This window comes from Haliaeetus leucocephalus, unplaced genomic scaffold, assembly GCF_000737465.1.
Source record: "Haliaeetus leucocephalus isolate CR32 unplaced genomic scaffold, Haliaeetus_leucocephalus-4.0 Scaffold1, whole genome shotgun sequence".
In the NCBI taxonomy this organism is placed as follows: domain Eukaryota; kingdom Metazoa; phylum Chordata; class Aves; order Accipitriformes; family Accipitridae; genus Haliaeetus; species Haliaeetus leucocephalus.
Window position 1 is genome coordinate 21,094,178 of NW_010972437.1, and position 22,942 is coordinate 21,117,119.

The 22,942-nt window shown below is 35.4% G+C and overlaps 1 protein-coding gene across 3 annotated transcripts in view; it reads left to right on the top strand.

Moving 5' to 3' along the window:
* PTPN4 (protein tyrosine phosphatase, non-receptor type 4 (megakaryocyte)) overlaps positions 1-20,243 on the top strand; it is a 120,508-nt gene extending 100,265 nt beyond the window's left edge. For all 3 annotated transcript variants that reach the window (XM_010568598.1, XM_010568606.1, XM_010568614.1), the window contains 8 exons: positions 1,320-1,486; positions 3,059-3,149; positions 3,234-3,295; positions 4,076-4,222; positions 6,539-6,667; positions 8,158-8,306; positions 11,409-11,544; positions 14,095-20,243. In XM_010568598.1, coding sequence (XP_010566900.1) covers positions 1,320-1,486; positions 3,059-3,149; positions 3,234-3,295; positions 4,076-4,222; positions 6,539-6,667; positions 8,158-8,306; positions 11,409-11,544; positions 14,095-14,181 — 968 coding nt within the window. In that variant the 3' untranslated portion in view covers positions 14,182-20,243. The remainder of the gene's footprint in view (positions 1-1,319; positions 1,487-3,058; positions 3,150-3,233; positions 3,296-4,075; positions 4,223-6,538; positions 6,668-8,157; positions 8,307-11,408; positions 11,545-14,094) is intronic.
* Positions 20,244-22,942: the final 2,699 nt, after the last annotated feature.

Consider the following 22,942-nt stretch of genomic DNA (forward strand, 5'->3'; position numbering starts at 1 on the left):
TGCATAACTAAGTGTTGAAAATTAATAGGAAAGTCAAAGATCAAATATTTATAACAGAGAGCTAATTTAAATTTTGCTCTCACTGTCATTGATAAAAATGTCCAGAAAGCTGTATGGATATTGAATGCATTTTCTGAGGTTGCTGTTATTCCTTTAAGGAAAATAAAAACCAAACACAGACAAATAAAAAACCCTCTCCAAACACCCAGTGTTTGGATGACTTTGGATGTCGATATATGCAAAATCCTTCCGTATGTTTTTAAAACAACCCAGAACGACTGGTAACATTTCTACTTGAGGAGGCTTAATAGAAGAAAGTGCTAAAAATGCAGTCTAAATAACAGCTTGGGCAATATATTCATGAAATGCACTGTTGTAGCATTGCCAGCAGATGGTCACTGGACTTAATTCTGCTGCACATCCTAATTATGATACAGTTGCAGAGGAAAAAGCAAAATGAAAAATAATGATGTTTAATCAGAATAATTGAAATTGCTTTAGGAGAGTACCTCAGCCACCTCATGAACAATTTTTCCTTTATTCACTTACTTGCACTCCCTACTTGTGCTATCATTCGGTGTGTAAGTTCTCTTGCAGCTTTTGTGTGCTTACTTTCTTTTTCAGATAAAATTGTTAGCTTTGTTTAGAAATTTACTAAAACAGTTACCCCTTGTGTGTTGATTATCTTTGTATTCTGGATAAAAACATTTGACTTGTAGAAGTGAGGAATTGCCAGTTTCCTCCTTCATGGTCATGGGATATCATTTAAAAACAGGCTCTCAAACAGCATATGTCTCTGTTACGTATACTAGAAGATGCATATTATTTTTCAGTTTATTTATAGACAGGGCACACATAACAGCATTGATAGCATATAGACATATTAATGCTATTTTCTCAGGTGGTCTGCACATATTGCCCTAATTACTGAAGCCTAAAATCAGTTCAAAGTGAACTGATAGTAAAAATGTAAATGCAACTATAATGACTTCAGAGGCATGATGTGAGAATCTGAGATTAGGGAGTTACAGCAGACAAGGTAGGGTATAACATGAGTTTTGATCAAAATTTTAGCAGTCAGTGATGTGCTTTCACTTAAAATTACTATTAAACCAAAAAAAATAGTTTTGCCATAGGTTATAATGATCAGTAGAGGCTACTTGCCCTTGCTGATGGGGACTAAAATCAGTGTGTTAATAAATGTGGATTTTTCTACAGGAGAATCACCTTTTTTGCTGTTTTAAATAAATGACTTAGAGCTAACTTTACTTGACAAGCATCATATTCAGTCAGAGCATTCATGCCTTTATTTGTTATAGCTGTCTATGATGTTGTGGAAGAGAAGCTGGAGAGCGAGCCTGACTTCCAGTACATCCCTGAGAAATCTCCACTTGATGGTGTCCATCAAGATGATAATGCTCTGAGGGAATCCATGATTCAGCTAGCAGAAGGGCTTATCACTGGAACTGTTTTGGCTCAGTTTGATGTGAGTACTGTGTTGCCTGTAGCTGTGAGCAAGTTCCAAGTCTTTGGGGATAGTAATTATTTTAAGCAGAGCAGATTTCAGTTAAATTTCAGTAGAGTCAGCATCTTTTAGCAAAACAGTTGTCTTACACTCTCAAAAGAAAAATAACAAAAAAAATCCAATCCTGTATTGTATGTCCAAACTTATGGCATAGAATAATCCTAATAATAGTTTTTAGTGTTGTTTGTTATAAATAGCTTTATTGATTACTTACAGCTTTTTGTAGTTATCAGGGACGTATGCTAATAAAATACTTTCATAGAGATGAAGACTGAAAAATGTATACCAAGATATGTGTTCTGTACTGGGACCTTCATTCCATATCGAAGTTACTGTAGAAACTGAATGACAGCTGAGCTGTCACCATTTTATGGACAATCTCAATGGGGGAAGGTAAAGTTACCAATGGAAAATACAACCCTAATCTTAAGGGTTACAGCCCCTATCTTCAGGGTTAACGTACAAATGTCTTTTATAAATAGTTGATTTTTTTTATGACATTTCAAGACAATGGTGCGCTTCCTGTGGAGTCCTAAGCTGCTGATAGCTATAGTCTTTCTTTAGCACTAGCTTGTGCCTGGATGATATTCCATCTTTAATGCATGAGATCAAGTGACTTAAAGCAGGAAGCAGTAGGTTTGTAGAACACAGCAGTGTGAATTCTGTGAATTCCTCACCAGATGGAGACCTAGCATTATGTATTACAACATATATTTATAAAATATATTTATATACTATTCTTTAAAAACTTTGGTAAAATTTACTTTAATATATAGAAAGAAAATATTTTCTCAAAGTGATTTAAAATCCCTTCTTAACCATACATTTTTAGTCTCCCAAACAGGTTCAATATTTAAAAATTTTTAAAGCGCTTTTTATTGAACCTGGATTATTTCACTGATACTGTTTGCAGCACAAGGGTTGTGGCAGCACGTGGCTAAGGCACGAGAAGGCGGGAACCTCTCAAAGGAGATTTTGTGCTGGAAAAGCATGAGGTAGCCCAGGCTTTGCCCTACAGTTATTGAAATACAGAAGGACATAGGATCATAAAATGGTTTGGGTTGGAAGGGACCTGAAAGATCATCTAGTTCCAACCCCCCTTCCACTAGACCAGGTTGCACTTTAAAGCCCTGTCTAAAAAGAAAAAAAAGTGCAACAACTGCAATGTAGGTAGATGCCTATATGTACACAACACAATCTGCTTGCCCCAAATGACTGTGTGGAATGTCAGTATCGGTCAATTCCTGTACCAGTATACAATACTGACTTTTCTCTAATAAGATCAGTGGTCTTATGGAAGCTTGAAATTTAATGTTCACTTTGTCTTTAAACAAATTGTGATGACGTCTTGATTATTTTCAGTGATCCCACAGCATAACTAAATTTGTAGTGCTTTCTTTTGAAAAGCATTTTTGTGTGTGTTGAAGCTACCATTGCTCAGTAGTTTATGATCTAAAAAGTGCCTCTAGACAAATAATATACTAACGGGTCTTTTGGATCTATTATGATCTGACCATGGGTTTTGTCTTTTAGCAATTGTATAGGAAAAAGCCTGGAATGACAATGTCTTGTGCCAGATTACCTCAAAACATTTCCAAAAATAGATACAGAGACATTTCGCCTTGTAAGTATGTGCGTTTGTATATGTGTTCTAGAAGTATTTACTGTGGTTAGTAAATAAGTAACATCTTTCTAAATTTTTTTTCAGATGATGCTACACGGGTTATTTTAAAAAGTAATGAAGATTACATCAATGCAAATTATATAAATGTGAGTAGTATTTTTCAAAAGAGCTTCTGACATTAAGTAATTTTGCAGTTTTTCAATGGAGAAGTTGATTTAAAAAATATAACATTTTCATAAATCTAGTTCAGACTAGAATGGCTGATAAACCTGTAGTCAGATGATTTGAAATTTACTGTAGATCTACTTATTTGCTAATGCTTTGTGACAGGTATTTTTGTAAATGAAACCCAAGAAAAAGAAAGAACACTAAGAGAAGCTATCCCTCTACCAGAAGAATTAATTCTTCTTTTCTGATTACTAATGTGGCAGTAGTGTTGAACATCAATAAAGCTTTATCCGGCAGCACTTTCTTTTACATCTTTTTTCTTTTCATTGTTAGTAACAACAAAATTACAGCTACTTACTTTTCCTCTCAGGAAAAAAAAAACAGAGATGAAATTAAATTCCAAGATCAGTATTTTAAACGCTGGTGTCAGAAACCCAAAGAGCATGAAATGTTTGAATTATTTGCCAATTTATTTGCCATTATTTGGTCTATAATTTCTTTTTTCAACCATTGATCTTGGTTATGGCAACTACGTAACTGTTAGTTAATACATGAAGTGTACTTAGATCTTTGTAACAATTTTGCATGTGAAACACTTTGAAGAATTTTTAACTGTGCCAATCCATATTTACTAACTTATATTAAATAGAATTAATATAATTGATGCTTTTTAATGTGCTGGTTACTAAACACTAAATGTCTGATCTCTGACTCACATTTGCTGTAAGAATTAAAATAATTATTTTGTCTTCTCTTAGATGGAAATCCCTTCTTCCACAATAATAAACCAGTACATTGCTTGTCAAGGTCCATTACCGAACACTTGTCCTGATTTTTGGCAGATGACTTGGGAACAAGGCTCATCTATGGTTGTAATGTTAACGACTCAAGTTGAACGAGGCAGAGTAAGTAGAAGATTTCCTTAAATACTACTTGCATAATGTTCTAAAAATCTGTTGGTGATTAGCCTTTAAAAGATTAGAGGAATATGCTATTATGACATACAATATGACAAGGGGTAGTAGTTTGAAACCAAAAAAGGGTAGATTTAGACTAGATATAAGGAAGAAATTTTTTACAATGAGGGTGGTGAAACACTGGAACAGGTTGCCCAGAGAGGTGGTAGGTGCCTCATCCCTGGAAACATTCAAGGTCAAGTTGGAAGGGGCTCTGAGCAACCTGATCTAGATGAAGATGTCCCTGCTCATTGCAGGGGGGCTGGACTAGATGACCTTTAAAGCTCCCTTCCAACCCAAACTGTTCTATGATTTTATGACTTTTTTTTGTACGGGCAGTGCATTCCTAGTACTGCTGCAATGATGACTCTTACATTTTAAACCTTCTGATATTGTTAAATTTTGTTCAGTTCTGAAATACATTGAAGACTTCACCTATTTCTTAAAATATTTTTAGGATTCTTTGATTCTTTACTGTAAAGTAAAAAGCAACTAGAATTTACCTTTGTAGCATTTTTTCTCTAAACTTTAAATGAAGGAACTCCAAGAAGTTTCATCAGTTTTTGTAGATATTTCTTTGATATGTAGAAAAAGTATTTTTTTAAGGCAGCCTAACACAGCTTTGTAGTGTTAAGATCCCATGCCTGGATGGCTGTCTTTAAGAGAATCCTTGATAAGCTTGAAATCTAAAATTTTTCATTAAATGTTCTTCTGTGGCTATAAACATTTATTTAATCATATGAAAGAATCATTGTCCTTTAAGTTGTTTCCATACAAAAATGTGTAAAAATAGAGTACTAGTAATAAAGTAATTAGAGTTATAAATTACTGAAAATAATTGTGTATGGTGCTGTAAAAGGCCTCAGGTGTACTTTGTGGTTTGTTTGGTTTTGGTTTTTGGGGTTTTTTTTAAGGTATAGTTTCTCCTTAACAGCTTTGTTTATTATGCAGCTTTGTCCTTTGGAGACAGGCAAAACAATCAAATCTGGTCATATACACAGTGTAATTCCAGTGTTACTGGGTTTGTAGTCTGGAGCATTCACAGTAGCACTGGCTGGTTGAATGTGTGGACAGAAATGATAGTCTGGAATAATAGTTTAGTGGAATTTCTCCGCATTCAGGATTTCTTTTGAAGATGGATTTATAGTAGGTTGTGGATGTTCTGATCAACTCAGACTGTAGTTCAGCTATACAGCTGTACGTATTCTAGCTTTTTAATAACCATATATTTGCTAGAAGGTCAGGCCTCTAAATATAATTAAAATAATTGAAGGGGAGTTGCAGCATTTTTAAACCATTTTCCAGTGACTCAATGTTAGCATGATGCTGCCTGCTGCCAAATAAACATGATTAGAGGGAATTTCAGTACAAGTGCCCTTTTAATTTGAGTTTTCTTTGCAGATCTGCTAAGAACAGACTTGCAATAGCAGTTCTCTGAGGTTCCCCCACCCTTTCAATAATGATATTTGTGGAGTTCTTTGGAGAGCTGCTTAATAATGAAATAAAAGGACTTATCTGTCTTATACCCATAGGCAGACTCCCTGCTCTAAAGCTGATCATGAGGCTACTGACATCACTATCCCACTGCATGCCGGGATGTCTCAGTGGAGCAGGAAGTCTGCAAATCTGGCTGCTCTTAAAGAATCGCCAGGTGGGTTGGAAAAACAAAAGTACACTTGAGCTGAAATGACCTCTGTAATTAGGCGTTTAAGCAATATACCTGAAAATCTTGGTGTTTGAACTTCTCATTTACATTTGATGACTTTATCAAGAGTCTTTGAAGTCCACCATCTGCATTCCCCTAATTTTCTGCATTAGTTTAGCAACTTTTTGTTGCTTATCGCATTTTTTTTTCATTTGTTCTTTTCCCATATGAATATGCTTTGAGAAGATTAGATTAGGATTTTAGAGGTCAGAAATGTTTATAAAGCAGCATCTTTGTCACTCAAGTGTTAAGATGGAGTATTTATAGATACGTTTGGGTTTTTTTAAATTGTAATGAAAGTTAAAGGCATCCATCTTTAGTTAAACTAAGCTCAAGGGCTGGTGCATGTGTCGTCTTGACAAGAGAACCAGGAAATCTCTGCGATACCTTATTTTATAAACAATAATTAGGTAACACAGTCTATTTGGTAAGTAAATTAATAGTGATTACAAAATGATCAAAATAGTCTGTAATGAATAAAGGTGTAAGGAGCTAGAGAGAGTGGAAATAATACTCTGTGAATTTAAACGCAGGCATCTTTAAAAATGTGTTGACCTTAGGTTAAATGCCATCAGTACTGGCCAGAGCCATCAGGAAGCTCATCATATGGGAATTTCCAGATTACCTGCCATTCAGAAGAAGGAAATCCTGCTTATGTCTTTCGAGAAATGACATTGACTAATCTGGAGGTAAAATCATAATATCTATTTTTAGGTATTAATCTGTGGAATGCTCACAGACTAGCTAAAACTTACTTAATCAGTCTTTCTTTTCAACTTGATGGCATGTCCACATAAATAGAACTGTTTATTTCTAGAAGCCTTTAGAAAACTACTCATATTGCCATGCACTTACCTAGTATAAATTCTGCTCTTAGAATGATAACAAACCTTTTTCTAGCAGAACATCACAAAGATTCAGTTACCATAATCATATTAATTGATTTTAATTCACATAAAAGATGTATTATTTGTCTTAAAAGTCTTTACTGGTGTCTTTCATGCCCTGGCCAAAGAAAGAGAGTAATTAAAGAAGTTTAGAAACTTGTTATTTCCTTGATGTTTTCAAAACGAGAGAGGTGTCTCTTTTTTGTTCTTTTGTTCTTTCATTATTGCAACTGAAAATCTGTCTTTGTAGAGGCAAACAGTTCTCAATAATTCCATCTTGGACAATATGTGCAAGTAGATGGAACATAAATCCTGCTGAGAGAGATATGAATTGGAATTGGCAACTACATGTAAATAAGGACCTTCTTGAACACGCATTGCATGATTTTCAGGGCATGTGTAGTTTTCAGAACCTCCCCAGCTAGCATTTCAATCTCAGAAATGTTTGGAAATTACTATCTGGAATTTAGTTCCTGTACTCATTTCTCACTGTTTGTGTTACCAGATGAGGTCAGTTTTATAGAGCTGGTTTTTAGTCAGCTTGCAGTTAAAATCCCTTCCCTGTGTCATGTTTTAGACAATTGCTCGTTTGTTATCAGCAGTGGAACCTCTGTAAATGATTCTGTGCCTAAAGGTTACTTAAAGTGTGATAACTCCTGTTCTTTGAAATGCGGCTTTTACATTGATTGTACGGCCTGTCCCCTCCGCTAACCAGAGGCGGACTACGTTTGTGATATTAGAGCAAGGGGCAGGAAGGAGTGGGAAACGAAGTCATTTTGCATCTTCTGTATAGTATGCTTAAGAGGTGCAGATAAAGCCAAAACAATGCTGCTGTTCACAAGGGGCCTGAAGGAAAGCTTTTATGTCTGAAAGTCGTGCTTCTCCCCACCCTGCCCCAGTTCTGTCATTTGATCTAGTAAGATAGTACCTCTTTCTGTTAAATTTGTTTTGCTAAAAATTGGACCACCTTCTTGTACATCTAGCATTTAGATAGATCATTGGTATCCTTGAACTGCTTTGTTATTACATGGCGTGTAATTTTTTTAGCCTGTTGGAGATGTAAACATTTGTGGATTGCCCTTTTTGTTTTTAAGAAAAAAAAAGTAATTATAAAATCCAGGATGAGCAATGATTAACACTAATAAAATGCTGCTACTTGCCTGAAGCCACTTTTATTACGGGTACTAGTTTCTGTAAATGTACCATTGATTTTTTTTATTATTATTACTGCCTTTTTTTTTTTTTCATGGGACCTGAATTACCCTTGAATAAACTTTGTGTTTCATGATTAGAAAGAGGAGAGCCGCCAACTAACCCAAATCCAGTATATAGCATGGCCTGATCATGGGGTTCCTGATGATTCCAGCGATTTCCTGGATTTTGTGTGTCTTGTGCGAAAGAAGAGGGCTGGCAGAGAAGAACCTGTTGTTGTTCATTGCAGGTATCCATTTTTTTTTCCAACTTAAGTCATCAAAGTGAACTTATTTATCATTGAATAGCTTTTCTGTGTTTTGTTGCTGAAATAAACATTGAATTGTATCTGCTTTGGGGATGACAGGAGAACTCAACGTTTATATTAATTACTTAAAATTGTAATCACGTTTCAATAAGCAAAATTTTGAGTATCTACATGAATTGATCTGTGCAGAGGTTTTGTCGTTTTGGGGGTTTTTGTTTTGTTTACAGTTTAAATGCTTGTGCTAACAGTCTATATAATAATTCAGGGAAATGGCAAAAGAACTTAGGAACCTTTTCCTTATGGTGACTATTCTACAAAGCTCCAGAATAGCTGTGTAAATAATCCATAGCAGGAAACATGGGTGGCTTATGCAATGATCAAATAAAAGACACTTTCTCTCAAGTCTGCAGTCTTAAGCTACATGATATTTTGATACATACATTAAGATGACACATTTTTCTCAACAATTCACTTCTGTCATGAATTAAGTGAACTCTGTTACTCGGATTTTTATGTACACATGAAATGTGTTTTTTTGTTTTTCTTGTGCAATAGTTTTTAATAGCATTCTACATTCCTATAGTAAATTTCAAAATCTTAATCCTTTAAAATATCTAATTAGTAAACTATAATAATGCATAATATGAAATGTCTTCAAATAAACATGTGCTATACCAATTCTTGGTGAGCGGTTCTGTGAATAAAATTTGATCTCTAAATTCCTGAATACTTCGCAGTCAGTGTTCCTGAGTCAGGTGTGCATCGTTCCTGTTTCAGAGAGAAGCTGAGAGGTTTAAGGGATAAAATAAATTTAAAGACTAGCAAAGTAGACAGTAAAGAAGATGAAAGAAAAATGTTTTCTCTTTTTAACACTTTGTGTATAAGAAATTGTATATAATTGGTTTTACTTTCTCTTCTGCTTTATGCTGGTCAGGATGAATCTTGTTAACTAGGAAAAGCAGTACCAGAATGCCACTGTCTTGAATTATATTGTTCCTCAACTTCCATTATTGATACACTTTTGGTTGATACAGTTGTGAACAAATAGTGAAAATATCAGCCAAATACAACTTTTACAATATAAAGTGTGCAAGTCTGCAGAGACACTGGAACAACAACTTTGGAGACTATGAACGGTTTTATTCATCTCAATGCGGAATCTATTCAGCTCCACACTGATAATTTCAATACCAACATCTGTACCAGTTTTATGTTTCACAGAAGAAAAGAGAAGGAATATCAGAGTTCAACATAATTTACTTAATTGGCCTGTTAGGAAGTATAACCATATTCCACTAGTGAGTCAAGCTGAAGGAGCCCAGGTGTTCCTCCATATGTTGTGCACACTATTTTTAACATCTGTTCAGTATAATAGGACAAGGCATTAGTGCAACAAAACGGTGAAACTTGTTTTCAGAACTAAGCCACCAGCTTTGGTGTGGGGGATCCAACCAGCAGACTTTTCTTTTGTACAATAGTAGTTTAAAAACAAAACCAAAAAAAGCAGAGAGATTGTAAAGCAACAAAAAACCCTTAAGAAATTGGAAAGGTTTTTGTTATGTTGGACTACTTAAAACACTAGTTTCCAAGCTTGTGTTCATGTGTTTGTTTTTATTTTTACAAGGCTCCTACTTGTTTAGTTGAACAGTTTCTGACTTTTGTTCCAGGTGAAATGGTGAGCCACCCATCCTGTGCCCTTCATGATTTTCATGTCCTGTCTCAGTGTTCCCCTCCATCAGTCAATGATTTCTTTTTCCAAGCTACAGAGTCCTAGCCTACCTGATATGTACTATATGGAAACTATCACACTTCCCATTGTTGTGTTGCTCTTCTCTGAATCTTTTGAAGTTGTAAAATGAGTCATTAGGTTCTTTGACAGATACGGTTCCTGCCTGGATTTCATAAAGCATTCTGCATGTAACTTCTATATGTATAAATTCTAGAAATATAAAATGTTATTGAATAGTTTTATATAACCAGCACATTTACATCTTGTCATAAAATTCTCATGACATCACTGAAATATATAGTAGCTTTAATGCCACCTTCTGGGCAAAGATTTAAAGTAGTAGTTTGGCCAGACTTAATTTGAAGTTATGCTTCAAAATCAGAACAATTAAGTTTCAAAGTTTGGAATGTTTATATTAACTAATTTGGAAGAAAACACTTTCATTTTTTGACTGAAATACTAGTTGTATGAGCTGAGATAATGCTGACATTTGAAAATGTGGATTTGATCCTGTATTCAGATATGGAGAAACATTGGTTTTCCGTTTCAAAAGTGCAACATAATTTTCTTGAACGTGGAAAATTTGAATTTGAAGCTGATTATCAAGTTCAAGGTTAAATATTCAGTCTTTGAGGATTACTACTTGTGGAAAAATGTATGTATATGTAAAACAATGCAGATAAATCTTTAGATTGGTTTTATTTTTAAGCAAAAGATGATTCATGTAAGCTCTCAACAATTTTGCCATTCTGAGACATATATGTTGTGGTTCGTTCTTGTCTTGAAAGGGATTGCTATTATGTATTCCTTTTCAATCTACACAAGTTAGATCTCTTGTACTATTTAATACTAAGAAAATTATCATTATTTTCATCCTCCAAAGGCTTCTAGTAATTGTTCTATTCCTTATTCTGAAATATGGAGCTATGGATCACTTCAAGAACATAAACATGGTTTTATCAAATCAGCCCATCATTCCAGTAATGGTCAAATTGACACAAAGTGCACAGTGTATGCTAGGTATCTCTGTGTTTTGTTATCATCTAGATATTAGTATGGTTTATAATATGATCTGAATAAATATCTGTTTGTAAATTCTGCTCAAATGAATGGCTGGGTTAGGACAGTCCCTCTTCAAAGGACTGACAATTCTGCACTGATTGTTTTTTGCTCTGGTCAGGCAGGATGGAGTCTTCCAATGACATAGACACAATCTGTCTAACCCCTGCCCTAATAGTATGGGAATCATAACGATCAGTCATGAGAATCCTTGAGAAGGAGGATCTTTAAGTATGAACTATATTCCAGACACTTTGTTTCATTTTCCATTTTGGGATTTTTGTTGTTTTTTTCAGTGCTGGAATTGGACGGACAGGGGTTCTTATCACTATGGAGACAGCTATGTGTCTCATTGAGTGCAATCAGCCTGTTTATCCATTAGATATTGTAAGAACCATGAGAGATCAAAGAGCCATGATGATCCAAACACCTGTGAGTATCATACTTGCTGTTCTGTGTTGCAGAAGAATAATTTCCTATTATCTAGTAATATCATTAGATGGATTTTTAATATACTAGCTGTTGATCATAGTGCAGAGAGGTCACCTTTACCCAGTGTAGCTGTAGCCTTGGCTTCAGGCAGGAATAAATTGCTAAGGCTGTTGGAAAGGAGCAATTCTTCAAATTTCTACAAAGAAAACTTGGAAAAAGCAGCATCTGTTTCAGGGATACCTGGCAATTAATGTCAAAAAGAGCCAGTTTTCAGTAGTGTAAAAATTACCCAGTGGAGAAGGCAGGAGCCTTATTCCAGGTGTTAAGAATGGGAGTAGTATAAAAGGTAAACACAGAAAGATCCAAGACATGCAAGAAGAACCTTCAGTGATGCAATTCATTGATTTTATGTTGCCTTAGTTATAATGAAAACAAGCCTTAACTCTGCCCTGTAGTGACTCAATTAAAGGGAAGTAAACAGAGAAATAATATTTTTTTAAAAACAGTGTAATTAAATCTGATGTGAGATATATCAAAGTAATTTTAAGTGTATTTAGTCTAAAAAAAAGTAACCTGCTACCAGGATTCTTTTGGTGCTCTCTTCACATTTGATGTATCTTAAGATGCTAGAATTTTTCCTGGATCTATAATGTTTGGGGGTTTTTGAGATAACTGCAGTGTTGCTTTAATGTATTATACTTCAGAATTGTAGAAGTTTTAGAACAGATTTAGAAACTTTTTATTTGTATCAGTCAGGTGTTTTGTGTATCTCTGAGAGCAGTTTATGTTTACATTTTTAGAAAATACCTAAAAAGGGTCACAATCTTGAGTTGTGTTGTCTTTCAAAAAAAAAAAAAAAAGGCTCAGAGTCTTGGTTGTTCCAAGCTTTGACCGGTTCCAGGTTTTTTGGTTTTTTGAATCAGTGATCAGTTGTATAGTTTTACTCATAGTATACAGCATTTAAAGAGAAAGTATTTTGACGGATAAAAGGCATTAGATCCAGTATCAAATCTCTCCCACAGTTACCTGAAGGTAGTTCTCATTGTAGTAATTTTAATGTCCCTACTGCTGTGCCTCTAACCAAGTTTGAATAAACTTTTTGTGTTCTTCAGAGAGTATTCAGACTGACAAAAAGTATATATGGGCCTCTATTTTTAGGTCAACTATCATTCAGTGCAGCTGTCCAGTATTCATGTTCCACTAAAAAAAAGTTATATTATTTAGCTAGCACAGGAAGGATGAGGAAGATGATGATACATGAAAAATAATAAAGGATGGCTCTTGCTGTTTTTGATGACTATACAGTATGAATAGTATATCTCTCTAGCATACATAGAGGGGAAGAGAGTTTTATTAGTAAAGGTAGGAGGTGCAGTGGTAAGTGTTTTAACTATATTTTTTCATGGCATGTGCTAAATACCTTCTGGTCTTCTCATTTTTCTTAGAGAAACCAGAATTTTCAAGCTTCATTGAAACGCAGGAGTTTACTGCATCAGAAGGAGAAGGGATAATAGAAGACTTGAAGTGTTGGGTTTTTTTTTTTTTTTAAGATTTCATAAACACTAGCTATTATAATTTCTCCTTTGGCACGCTCTTCCTGTTCATGTGTATCTTAAAAGATTCACGCAGTGTCCACAAGATGGCCCTATGCATGGGTGCCTGCTGTGTGTACTGTATGAGGAGAGTTCAGAGTCTCCTTCAGGGAGCACTGGAAGAAAAATAAGTATTTTACACAAATAGGTATAAATTTAACTATTTTAATATACATGCAACAATACAGTAAATAATGATTCTATTACTAAATCTGTTACTGTGCCCATTTAAGATCTGACATCACTAATTACTGCATAGAGAGGGATATTGCATGACACTGAAAAGGCAGGCATGCTGGCTTTCTGACCAGCATATTACATCATTATGCAGTATTCAGTGTTAGTTGTGATGCTTTACAAAACAGTGATTTTGCTTCATTTTATTTTCATTATATTCTAATTTGATTATTGTTGGGTTTTTTAACTACTGTTTGTTTAAAACAAAATATTAATGGCCTCTATGAATGCAGGTGCTAGAATTGAATACATTGCAGAGTTAGACATTATATAATTTTAAGAAATTGGAGTTCTGGCTTTTTAAAACATGAAACAATTTTCTTTTTTTTATCAAATTCTGAGAGGAAGGTGCCAGTAACATGCCAGAATTAATGCAAGTCCTTTGAAATTATAGCTTCTAAATCCAAGTGCATGGAAACCTCAGGTCAGTGAAACTTTAGCAATGAAATGAAGAGCAGAAAATTACTAAATAGGTGATGTTGTAATAATAGTACAGGTTTTGTGGGTATGACTTTTGGTATATATTTCAAAGTGCTGTTCATCCCATTATTCTGTTGTGAAACAAGATGTTCTAATATAAAGTTCCTGTTGTTTTGCATTTCCTAAACTAACTTTGAAGCACAGTTCTTGGCCTGTCAAGAGAATGGGATGGGGCTATCTTAGAGGCTTTTTCTGCTTCCAAATGGCATGGTTCAATTACCGAATCTGCTTTCCTTTTCAGAGTCAATACAGATTTGTATGTGAAGCTATTTTGAAGGTATATGAAGAAGGATTTATTAAACCTTTACAAGCATCACTGCATAAGTAAAGAGCAAAAAACCTAGGATATCAATTGAGGAATCCTGTCCTCTATAATGAACTGGCAGCATTCTTTGTGCCGTAATACTGCTTGCAGGAAATGATAGTGAAGTACAGCAAAGAATTGACAAAGGACTTTGAAAACTTCAGCACTGTTGCACTTTACGTTGAAACAAAATCAGTCTCTGAAACTCTTCTAACCTTCATCCGTTTGAAGACTTTATTTTCATGCTTTGCTCCAAACAAACCATAAACTGAAAGAACTAATTGTGTTCAGGGTAATCTACGATATTTCATGGTAGTGCCATATACTGCGCTTCTGGTTGAATTGCTACAAACAAGGCTTGGAATTATTTCACTCTGTTTTACACCCATGTCTCTTAAAATGAAAAACAAATGAAAAAATACACTAAGCCATGGTCTTTTTCCAGTGCTAGGTTTATTTACTATGTACAGACTCTCACTGTTTTGTTTTTTACAACATTAGCAATATTGCCGATACTAGATAGATACACACTGCCTACTGATGCAGCACACTTTGTCCTACACCCTTACTAGAGACCAGCTGGTTGTTAGAGGAAAGCTGGCGTCTGTGTTAACCCAGCAGTAGCTGCATAGTGCCCACTTACCAGCATCTTGTACAAAATAATAACAATAAAAAATTAAAAAAAAAAAATAAACAGCATTTCTTTGACACAGCTTGTGTGTCATACACTGGTGTATTCTGATTCGTGTGACTTAAGATTACGTGATGGGAACTAGTGCATGCATTATGTCTTAACCCCTTAAGTGCCTTGAGACTTACAGCGTACATCCAGTGAAAGGCACTCATGATTCTGCGGGGGTGGTATTGTCCTGTCATATTTATCTTAACGGGTTCAGATTTTAAAAACGGCCCTTGGTGCTTGGAATGTGTTACCGCAAGGGGTCATGGAAATACCATTCCCTCTTTCCTTATACAAGTACCTGCGTGCTACTCCCGGTAGCAAAAGCACCTCTGCCAACTTAATGAATGAGCATTGTATGCTGCTGTGTTGTAATTATGTGAAAAATCTGACACATTCCTTCTAACTAGTAACTTACTAGCAGCTTACTATGAAATGCTGGTAGGTCATTAGAAGCTGATACTTTGTTTTATCCTTTTATTGACAATAGCTGTCTTACTCGATTAGAACATTAACTCTTTAATAGCACTGATAATGAAGTTGAACTTACAGTCAGATGTGATTTAATTCCATTATCTGCGAACAAATTACTTTTTAAGTCCTCATAGTTGATTTCAAGCCATGTTCGTACAGGTCTGCCTTTTTTTAATTATTATTTTTGTTTGGGTGGGGGAAAGGGAGGAGAACAGTATGAAGTTGTCCCAGAACTTTATTTTAATTCCATGATGACTCCGGTCACCTTCTGTTTTGCTTGTGCAAAAATTGTTCCAGTTGGTATGGGTTGCTTCTTATTTAAGTAGGTAGAAGATTTGTAAGAAATGTCTGTCTGATACAGTATCTGAGCTCATTCTAAAGATACATAAATGTCCCAGTTTTTTAATATTTTTCCAGTATAGGAGAAACCAAGTCAGAAGTAAGGTATCCAGTGTAATATACTGTAAGAAAAAAAATCAGTCACTTCTTTGACTGCTCTGTGACAACATAACTTTATGCCCTCTATTTAAAAGTTTTAATTTATTGTATTGGTTTCCTGAAAATGTTTATCCAGTAAATTTTGTTGTAAGCTATATAGAGCATAGAATTAAAATGGAAAGTTCTACGCTAAATAATTTTTAACTATTGAAGAATTATATTATATAATATACTGTGTTCTATGGACATTTGAAAGAGATCAGCTATGAACTATTAAGTGAAAAGGGATTCAGGCAAAGTGAAATCCTGGCTTGTGACTTAGTAATAAATGTGAACCACAATGCCAAATGGAAGATAGAGTTTTAAATATTTTTAGAAAGCAAAATAATATTAGGTGGCCTGTGGCCCTGTTACTTATATTTCTAGATTTGATGTTTAAATCAATATTATCCCTCAGTGAAAAATGAATCTTACAAGAATCTCTGGATCTGATAAACTGAAAAAAGAGTAATAAGGTAGCTTTAATCTCAGTTTTATTTTAAGCCATTTGCAACAAGAAAATTCTTTGTTAGGAAAGTATAAGCTTTAACTTACATGTGAGACAAGATTATTAGCTGAGATGCTGGCTAGTTGGAAGGTTATTTTAAACTCAGCACTTAATGTCTAAAAATTAAAATAATTCATCCATTATATTGAAATAAATTTTCTTCGTAGCCAATTTGTAAATTAAAATAGCATTTACCCTTTTTTTCTGAGGGAAATCAGAAATGGGGTTTATACGAACATTATATAGTGTTGGTATGTCACATATTTAAATATTATGTAAAGTTGCCAAAGCAGTTTGAGTTCAAAAGACCCATTTATACCACAATTAAGTGTGGGATATTTCTTGGTCATCTGTCATTACTGTTTTGATTACAAACACAGGCAAGAATAATAGGTCTCTTCAAAATCTTCCTCTGCACTGACTTAAGCTGATCTATATTGTATTAACTAGTTGCACTGGGAAAAAAATTGGAACAAAGTAACTATTCTTAGAAAATTGGCCATCAGTGTCTCAGTGGCTTTTTGGCTTCTCCAAAGCCAGGGTAGTGGTAACCAAAAACTGATTGGGAAGGAGAATAGCATTGAAGCCTTTCTGCACAATAAGTCATTCGTTCCAATATTTCTACCTGTTGTGGTATAAATGGCCTTTAAAATATTTTTATATGGCCAAAAAAAAGTAAAACTGCTAAGTATTTTACTTTGGGTTATGAAGATCTGTATCATCCTTAAGACTTTTTTAAAGAAGTTTTTGTATGTTTCATGCTGTACAAAACATGAATGTATCTTTCGGACATAATGACCTATAGACCTATACGTGATTGGTGTTATGACTGTTGGATTTTATGAATAATTATTTTCATACCATTTGATTAGGAAAAATGTTGGGCGGGTGTGAGAAAGAGTATGTTTGTAACACTTCCATGATACAAATCCAGTTTAAAAAAAAAAGTTCTCATTGTAAATAAGAGCAATATTATGACAATTTTGTGCCAATGTATAATGTTAGGACTTGTGTTTTCCTTTTAGGTTCAGATTGAAAACTACCACTACCATCTCTTTTTTTCAAAGTGGATTTGAAGGGGGTTTTTCAGTAGAAAGACACGGGGCTCTAGCAGGGGCTTTGAGTGTTTTGGGGGCATTTTTTATTTTTGCTAAATATGAAATAAGATGCAGGTATTATTTTAATAAACTACCTACAGATTGTCAGCCAATCCACTTTGAGAAATACTGCTTTAGATATACCAGGTAACTGAGAGCTGAAGAATTCATTTATCCTGAATTTGGAAGCATTTGGTATTTTAAATAACTTGCAAATCTTAAGCAGTAAAATACTGCTTTTATGCATTTCATTTTTATATTTTCTCTCCCAGTTATGAAAAAGAGAAAGCCTGATTTTTTTTTCTCACTACATTTAATGCTAGCTGACAGTTCTTCCACATTTCTCTGTTAAATCTTAAAAGCTTATGTCCCATATAGATAAAGCAATAACACTTCTTCTAGAATATCTGATTACAGTCTGGCACACCATCTATTAGAGAAAGGGTGAGAAAGCAGTTGGGAGATTAAGGAACATGAGGAGTTTGTTATGGAACCCGTGTAGCCGTCAACTTCCCATGGAGACCTTCCAAAAAAGCTTCCTGCTGCCCGTGGAAGGGCCAAAACGCAGTGGACCTGCTGCGGTTGCACTGCCCAAGGAGATGGGAAGTAGGGGAAGTCTGGCATAGAGATGCTGGCGCTCCAGGTATGCTGTGGAGCTGAATTATGTGATATTTTTATGCTTCTGCAGTGTGTGTGCAGGTGTGTGGGCGATGTTTGATGGCTCAGGGAATTAGCATGAGCATGAAAAACTCTATAGATCCACCAATTTCCAAGTGAAAGCAGGTTGTCCAGTACGTGTGCTGTAGTGTTGACTGTAGAGCCACTCTGCAGGCGATCTTCAAGACCCTCAGCCCTGAGGATAAAGGGAGGGATTGGGTTATGGTCCAAATTAAAATTTTGCATATTTGGACTTCCACAAAGTACAGGAATGGTGCCCTCTAATGTCATTTGTAGTCTTTCTGTAGCTCAAATCTTAGGTCCCTGGTTGGCTGGGTGTATTTGCTAATTTAAGTACCCACCTTTTGTCTTGAGACTGGAAAAGCCCTTTTGCTTTGCTACTTTTAGTGCTAGGATCCAATATCAAAATCTGGTAAAAACATATTCATTGATTAGACGTGGATCTTGCATGAAGTTGCAGGGATTATAATTAGTGGTGATTGGGAAGCTGTTGTGAGGAGAAAATGGTTTGTTTGTTTCAGTGTAACTGTTCTGTCCAGTCTCTGTTATCCCACTGCAGTTATAAATGGAAACTGATTTTTTTTTTTTTTTTTGGTTTAGTAGTCTGCAAAGGAGGCCAGTTTATTATCACTGGATTTTACCTCTGTGCTGGCTGCTACCACGGCTGTGCATCTTTTCAGTTTGTAGGGCTTCTCCAGCTACAGGTTTTTAACTGGTACATAAGCTGTAAACTCAGGCTGTTGGCTTTGGCATGTTTTGCTTGTTGAGAGCTCAATGGTAAAAATTTGAGATAAATCACTTTTTAAAGAAATGCTGAAATTTTCAATTAAAAAAATTTGGACTTTTTGATTTCTTTGAACCAGTAGCCTCATTTAAAAAAAGAAAATTGCCAGTAAAATATCTATCATTCTAGTCTGCTATAGCATGAACTATGGTTTCACAGACTGGCTGACAGTTTGTTGGTTGTGTTATTTCGTATTTAGCAAGCTTACACATTTTAAAGGATAATTTTTTTCAAAGTGTTTTGATGTTTGAATAGTAGCACTTTATCTCATGCTTACTACTGACTGAACTATTGGGCAAAATAAATTGGGTTTGGAGAGAGATGCTTAATGGGTTTCTGTACAGAGATGATTTGGATTACACCCTGGTACGAATGCTTTCTGTTGTTCCAACCATTTCTGGTTTATTGTTCATGTGTTTCTGAGGGACTTGCAAAAAATAGAATTATTAATAACTTATTAATATCTATCATCTCAATTTTCCTGTCTTAAAAAGAATACAAAGCTTGCATTTGGGAAAAAAAAAAGGAAAAAAAAAAAGGTGCAAATAGAAACTACAGGGTACTTGTAAATTTATCTCTGTGATCTCTCTCGGCTAGCTGCAAATTAGCTATGTTTACTGTAAATGTTTCTGCTAAGCATTAATTTTAACATTAGATCAATTACCTGGAAATCAGTATTTTTTTTTTTTTACTTAACTTATTTGAATTTTGATAACTAAAGATAATGCACAACAAAGTTTAAAGAAGTTGTCACCCTTTTACTCCTAGGCCAGGGGCCTAAGACATGAGTGAAAGGGTAAAACAGTTTACATTAAGCTGTTGTTTTCTTTAACTAGAATATATCCACAAAGACTAGACTGTAAACAATCCAGTGCAATTATCTCAGTACATTGGGGCACCACAGTAACAACCCATAATAATCTTACAGGAAAATTAAGGTAAGAAAATAAAGGTTTTATTTTATCCAGTGTATCCAGATTTGTTTTCCATTTGGTTTGGTTCATTTACCAGTGATCCCATTTTAACCAGTCAATTTGGCAGGGCTGTTTGTGTAAGGTGTGGGCTTATTTCTGTAACAGGTGCTATACTATGTGTAAATACAAAGGGAAGAACTTTTAGATCATTATTAACAATCAGATGGTGGCAATATTTTTTGCTAGTTACTACTGGTAATTAATTTGCATTTCTAGCCGTGGCTTTCTGTTGTCAAATTTTGTCTCAGTTTCATACTGCTGAATGATGGACTGCAAGTGTGAAGTAAATCATCTCGGAGTTGAATAGCTCTTTTGTTGTTTAGACTAACTCTTGTTTATCTTTATTAATGTTGGGGGGGATGGGAAGGTTCTTCTCATAAGTAGACTTTTGCCTATAAATTTGTTTAAAAGCACATGAGGGGGAGAAAAAAATACAAAAAAAAAAAAAAACCAGAACAAACAAAACCTAAACGCAACATCTTGGCTAAAGAGCCAGGGTGGTTGATTGAAAATGATGGAAACTTGAAATTGGTCAACACTGGACAATATGAAGATAAATTCAGCTTTTGTCACTGCAGCTACTGTATGCTTTAAAGGGCCTTATGTATTTGTCCTCATTTTGATAAAATGAAATTTCTTGCCATTAAAATGATAGACTAACTTCTACCGAAAACCAGCAGTTCCCAGGATAAATATGCTAATTAACATTTAACAAGTCTTGTTTTAGTCTTAAGTAAAATTTCTTTCTATTACGTGAAAAAATGCTGTTATGCATATTTTGTGGATATATTTAATTTGAGTTGACAAATAGTTGTCTAGGTACAGACTTGAAAATATATATAGTTTACTTGTGGATCTTAATTGTTTAATTGCAAAATAAAGATGTGCTTTAGTAATTTAATTTTTTTTTGTGATTTTCTTGCTACTGTACACAGTTTTGCTATGCTACTTCTATACGCTTCTGATGCCAGGTAATGTTCATCTTATGTTTTACTTTTTGACAGTGTACGCCATAAGTACAGCGCTATGGATTTAGCACTAGAAGAGGATGCTAAATTATCAGGAATTAAATTGCTTGGCTACAGAAACGGCATGACAGTATCAGCCAAAGTTTTTTACCTGAAAATACACACTGCAGTTTTTGCTCTAATGGAAGAATAACTCTTTATTTATCTTTTATACCATGAGTGTTTTGTAGACAGTGTTCAATAGGTATTATAGTCTGACTACAAAACAGGGCATGAGGAATACCGATGTGAAGAACAAAAATTCCAGATGGAAGCTTGCGATGCCAAAATGTGAGGGGATGTTCAAAGCAAAAGTAGGAAAAGATGGTGAAAGGACTTAAGAGGCAAGACAAAAATCTCAGGAGGGGTAAGAGTCTCAGAAACGAGAGACCCATATGTTCTTAATGTGACTGATTAATGTAATGATTAATGACTTCAAAGTGAGGACAAGGTGTTTGGATTGGAAGTACAAAAAGATAAACTACTGGGAAAGCATTCAAGGAGAGAAACATAAGTAAGAAGAAGTATTAAGTAGGAAGAGATTTGTTTAAACTGGAATAGGAAGACTGGATAGAAGACAAGTTGCCGATAACCACAGTTGCGTGTGCATATATTTGGACTGTATCTGAGTAGCAAATACTGAGGAAGGAGTAGACTGTAATTACAAGAAGAGTAGCAAGAGGCTGGTGTGTTGTAGCAAGAGCAAAAATGAGCAAAAATGTGTCACTGAAGCTACAGAAAGGAAGCTGGGAATAACGGAGTTCTTGGTGGCAACAAGGGAGCTTGTGAGTGAGAGTGGAAAGAAGCTCAATTTGAGGAAATAGCTGAAGATGGGCAGAAAATTTAGGGACAACCTCTAAGAATCAGGTAATTCTCCAGAATGCTTTGTCTAATAGGAAAATGAAATTGGTGTAGACTTAATGGCAAGGAGGCTACCGTTTTTGTGACGGAGATCTCCACTAAAAACTAAGCATCCTTGTTATGCAAATGATCAGTTAGTTGATCTGCACTGAGAATTCGTCAGATATCTGAAAACCTCCAACATAAATTATTTTCCCCCCCTTTAAATATACGATTTTGGATCTTTCCTTTGGGAACTTTATTGCAAGCTCCCACCTGTATTTCTTGACAGACTACCCAGAGCAAGCATAGTCCCTGCTCCTCTGATAAAATGTATCTAAATTCTTCTGGTTTGTGATTTATGTTCCTCTGTAAATAACCAGGCACAAACCTGAATCTCACCTTTCCCCTGTGCTTGCTTTGCTCTTTCTGCTTGTGGCAGGAGGATTGCTCTGTTGTCAACACAAAGGTGCTAAAATAACTCACATTTAACATTAAAATCAGCCCGTTGCTTCATCAGCAAATACTGGGCAATTACTTGGCAGGTTGGGTTTTGGGTTTTTTTTTGCCATTTCAGCAAATGACATCAAGATAACTGGATGTGTGTTCAGACACTGGAGCTGATTTTGCCATAGCAATGTACTACTGTGTGTTTCATTACGACAGTCCCTCTCTGCGTGGCAGGTGAGTGACTGGTTATCTCGGCCTGGGTTTCATAGCTGAGTTGGGAAATGTTGTGTTCCCATTAGCAAAAGCGGTCCAACCACCCAGCCGAAGTCTCTGCTTTCCCGTAGGCTGAATTCCCAGTTATCCTGGGAGTTTGAAGGAGTCTGGGGCTGGTTTAACCAGAGCGGTGCCACTGTCAGCTGGCACTATGCTTTGCAAGCGGAGTTTATGCTGCCTTTCCTGAGGTTTTCTGTTCGGAGATCTCAAATACTAGCTTCAACGCGAGTAATTGAGTCTCAGAAAAATGGAGGAAAGCGCAGCCCTTTGTACTTGCTGCGGCTGATGCCAGTGAGCGGGGCTTCTCCCCTTAGACTGGAGTAACAAGTCAGGACAGTGGTACAAGTATATAGATCACGGGGACGGACTGTATTTGAATTTTCAAGGGACATTAGAATACAAACCGCGGTTTGTTGTCATGGTCTTATTTCAGTGCATAAATACTAACGGTGCTAGTTTGTAGATGGTTCTGCTTTATTTAACATATTGCTACAGTGACCCTTTCCGGCAGCGTTACCCCTCCAGAGGCGTTTTTCTTCTAAAC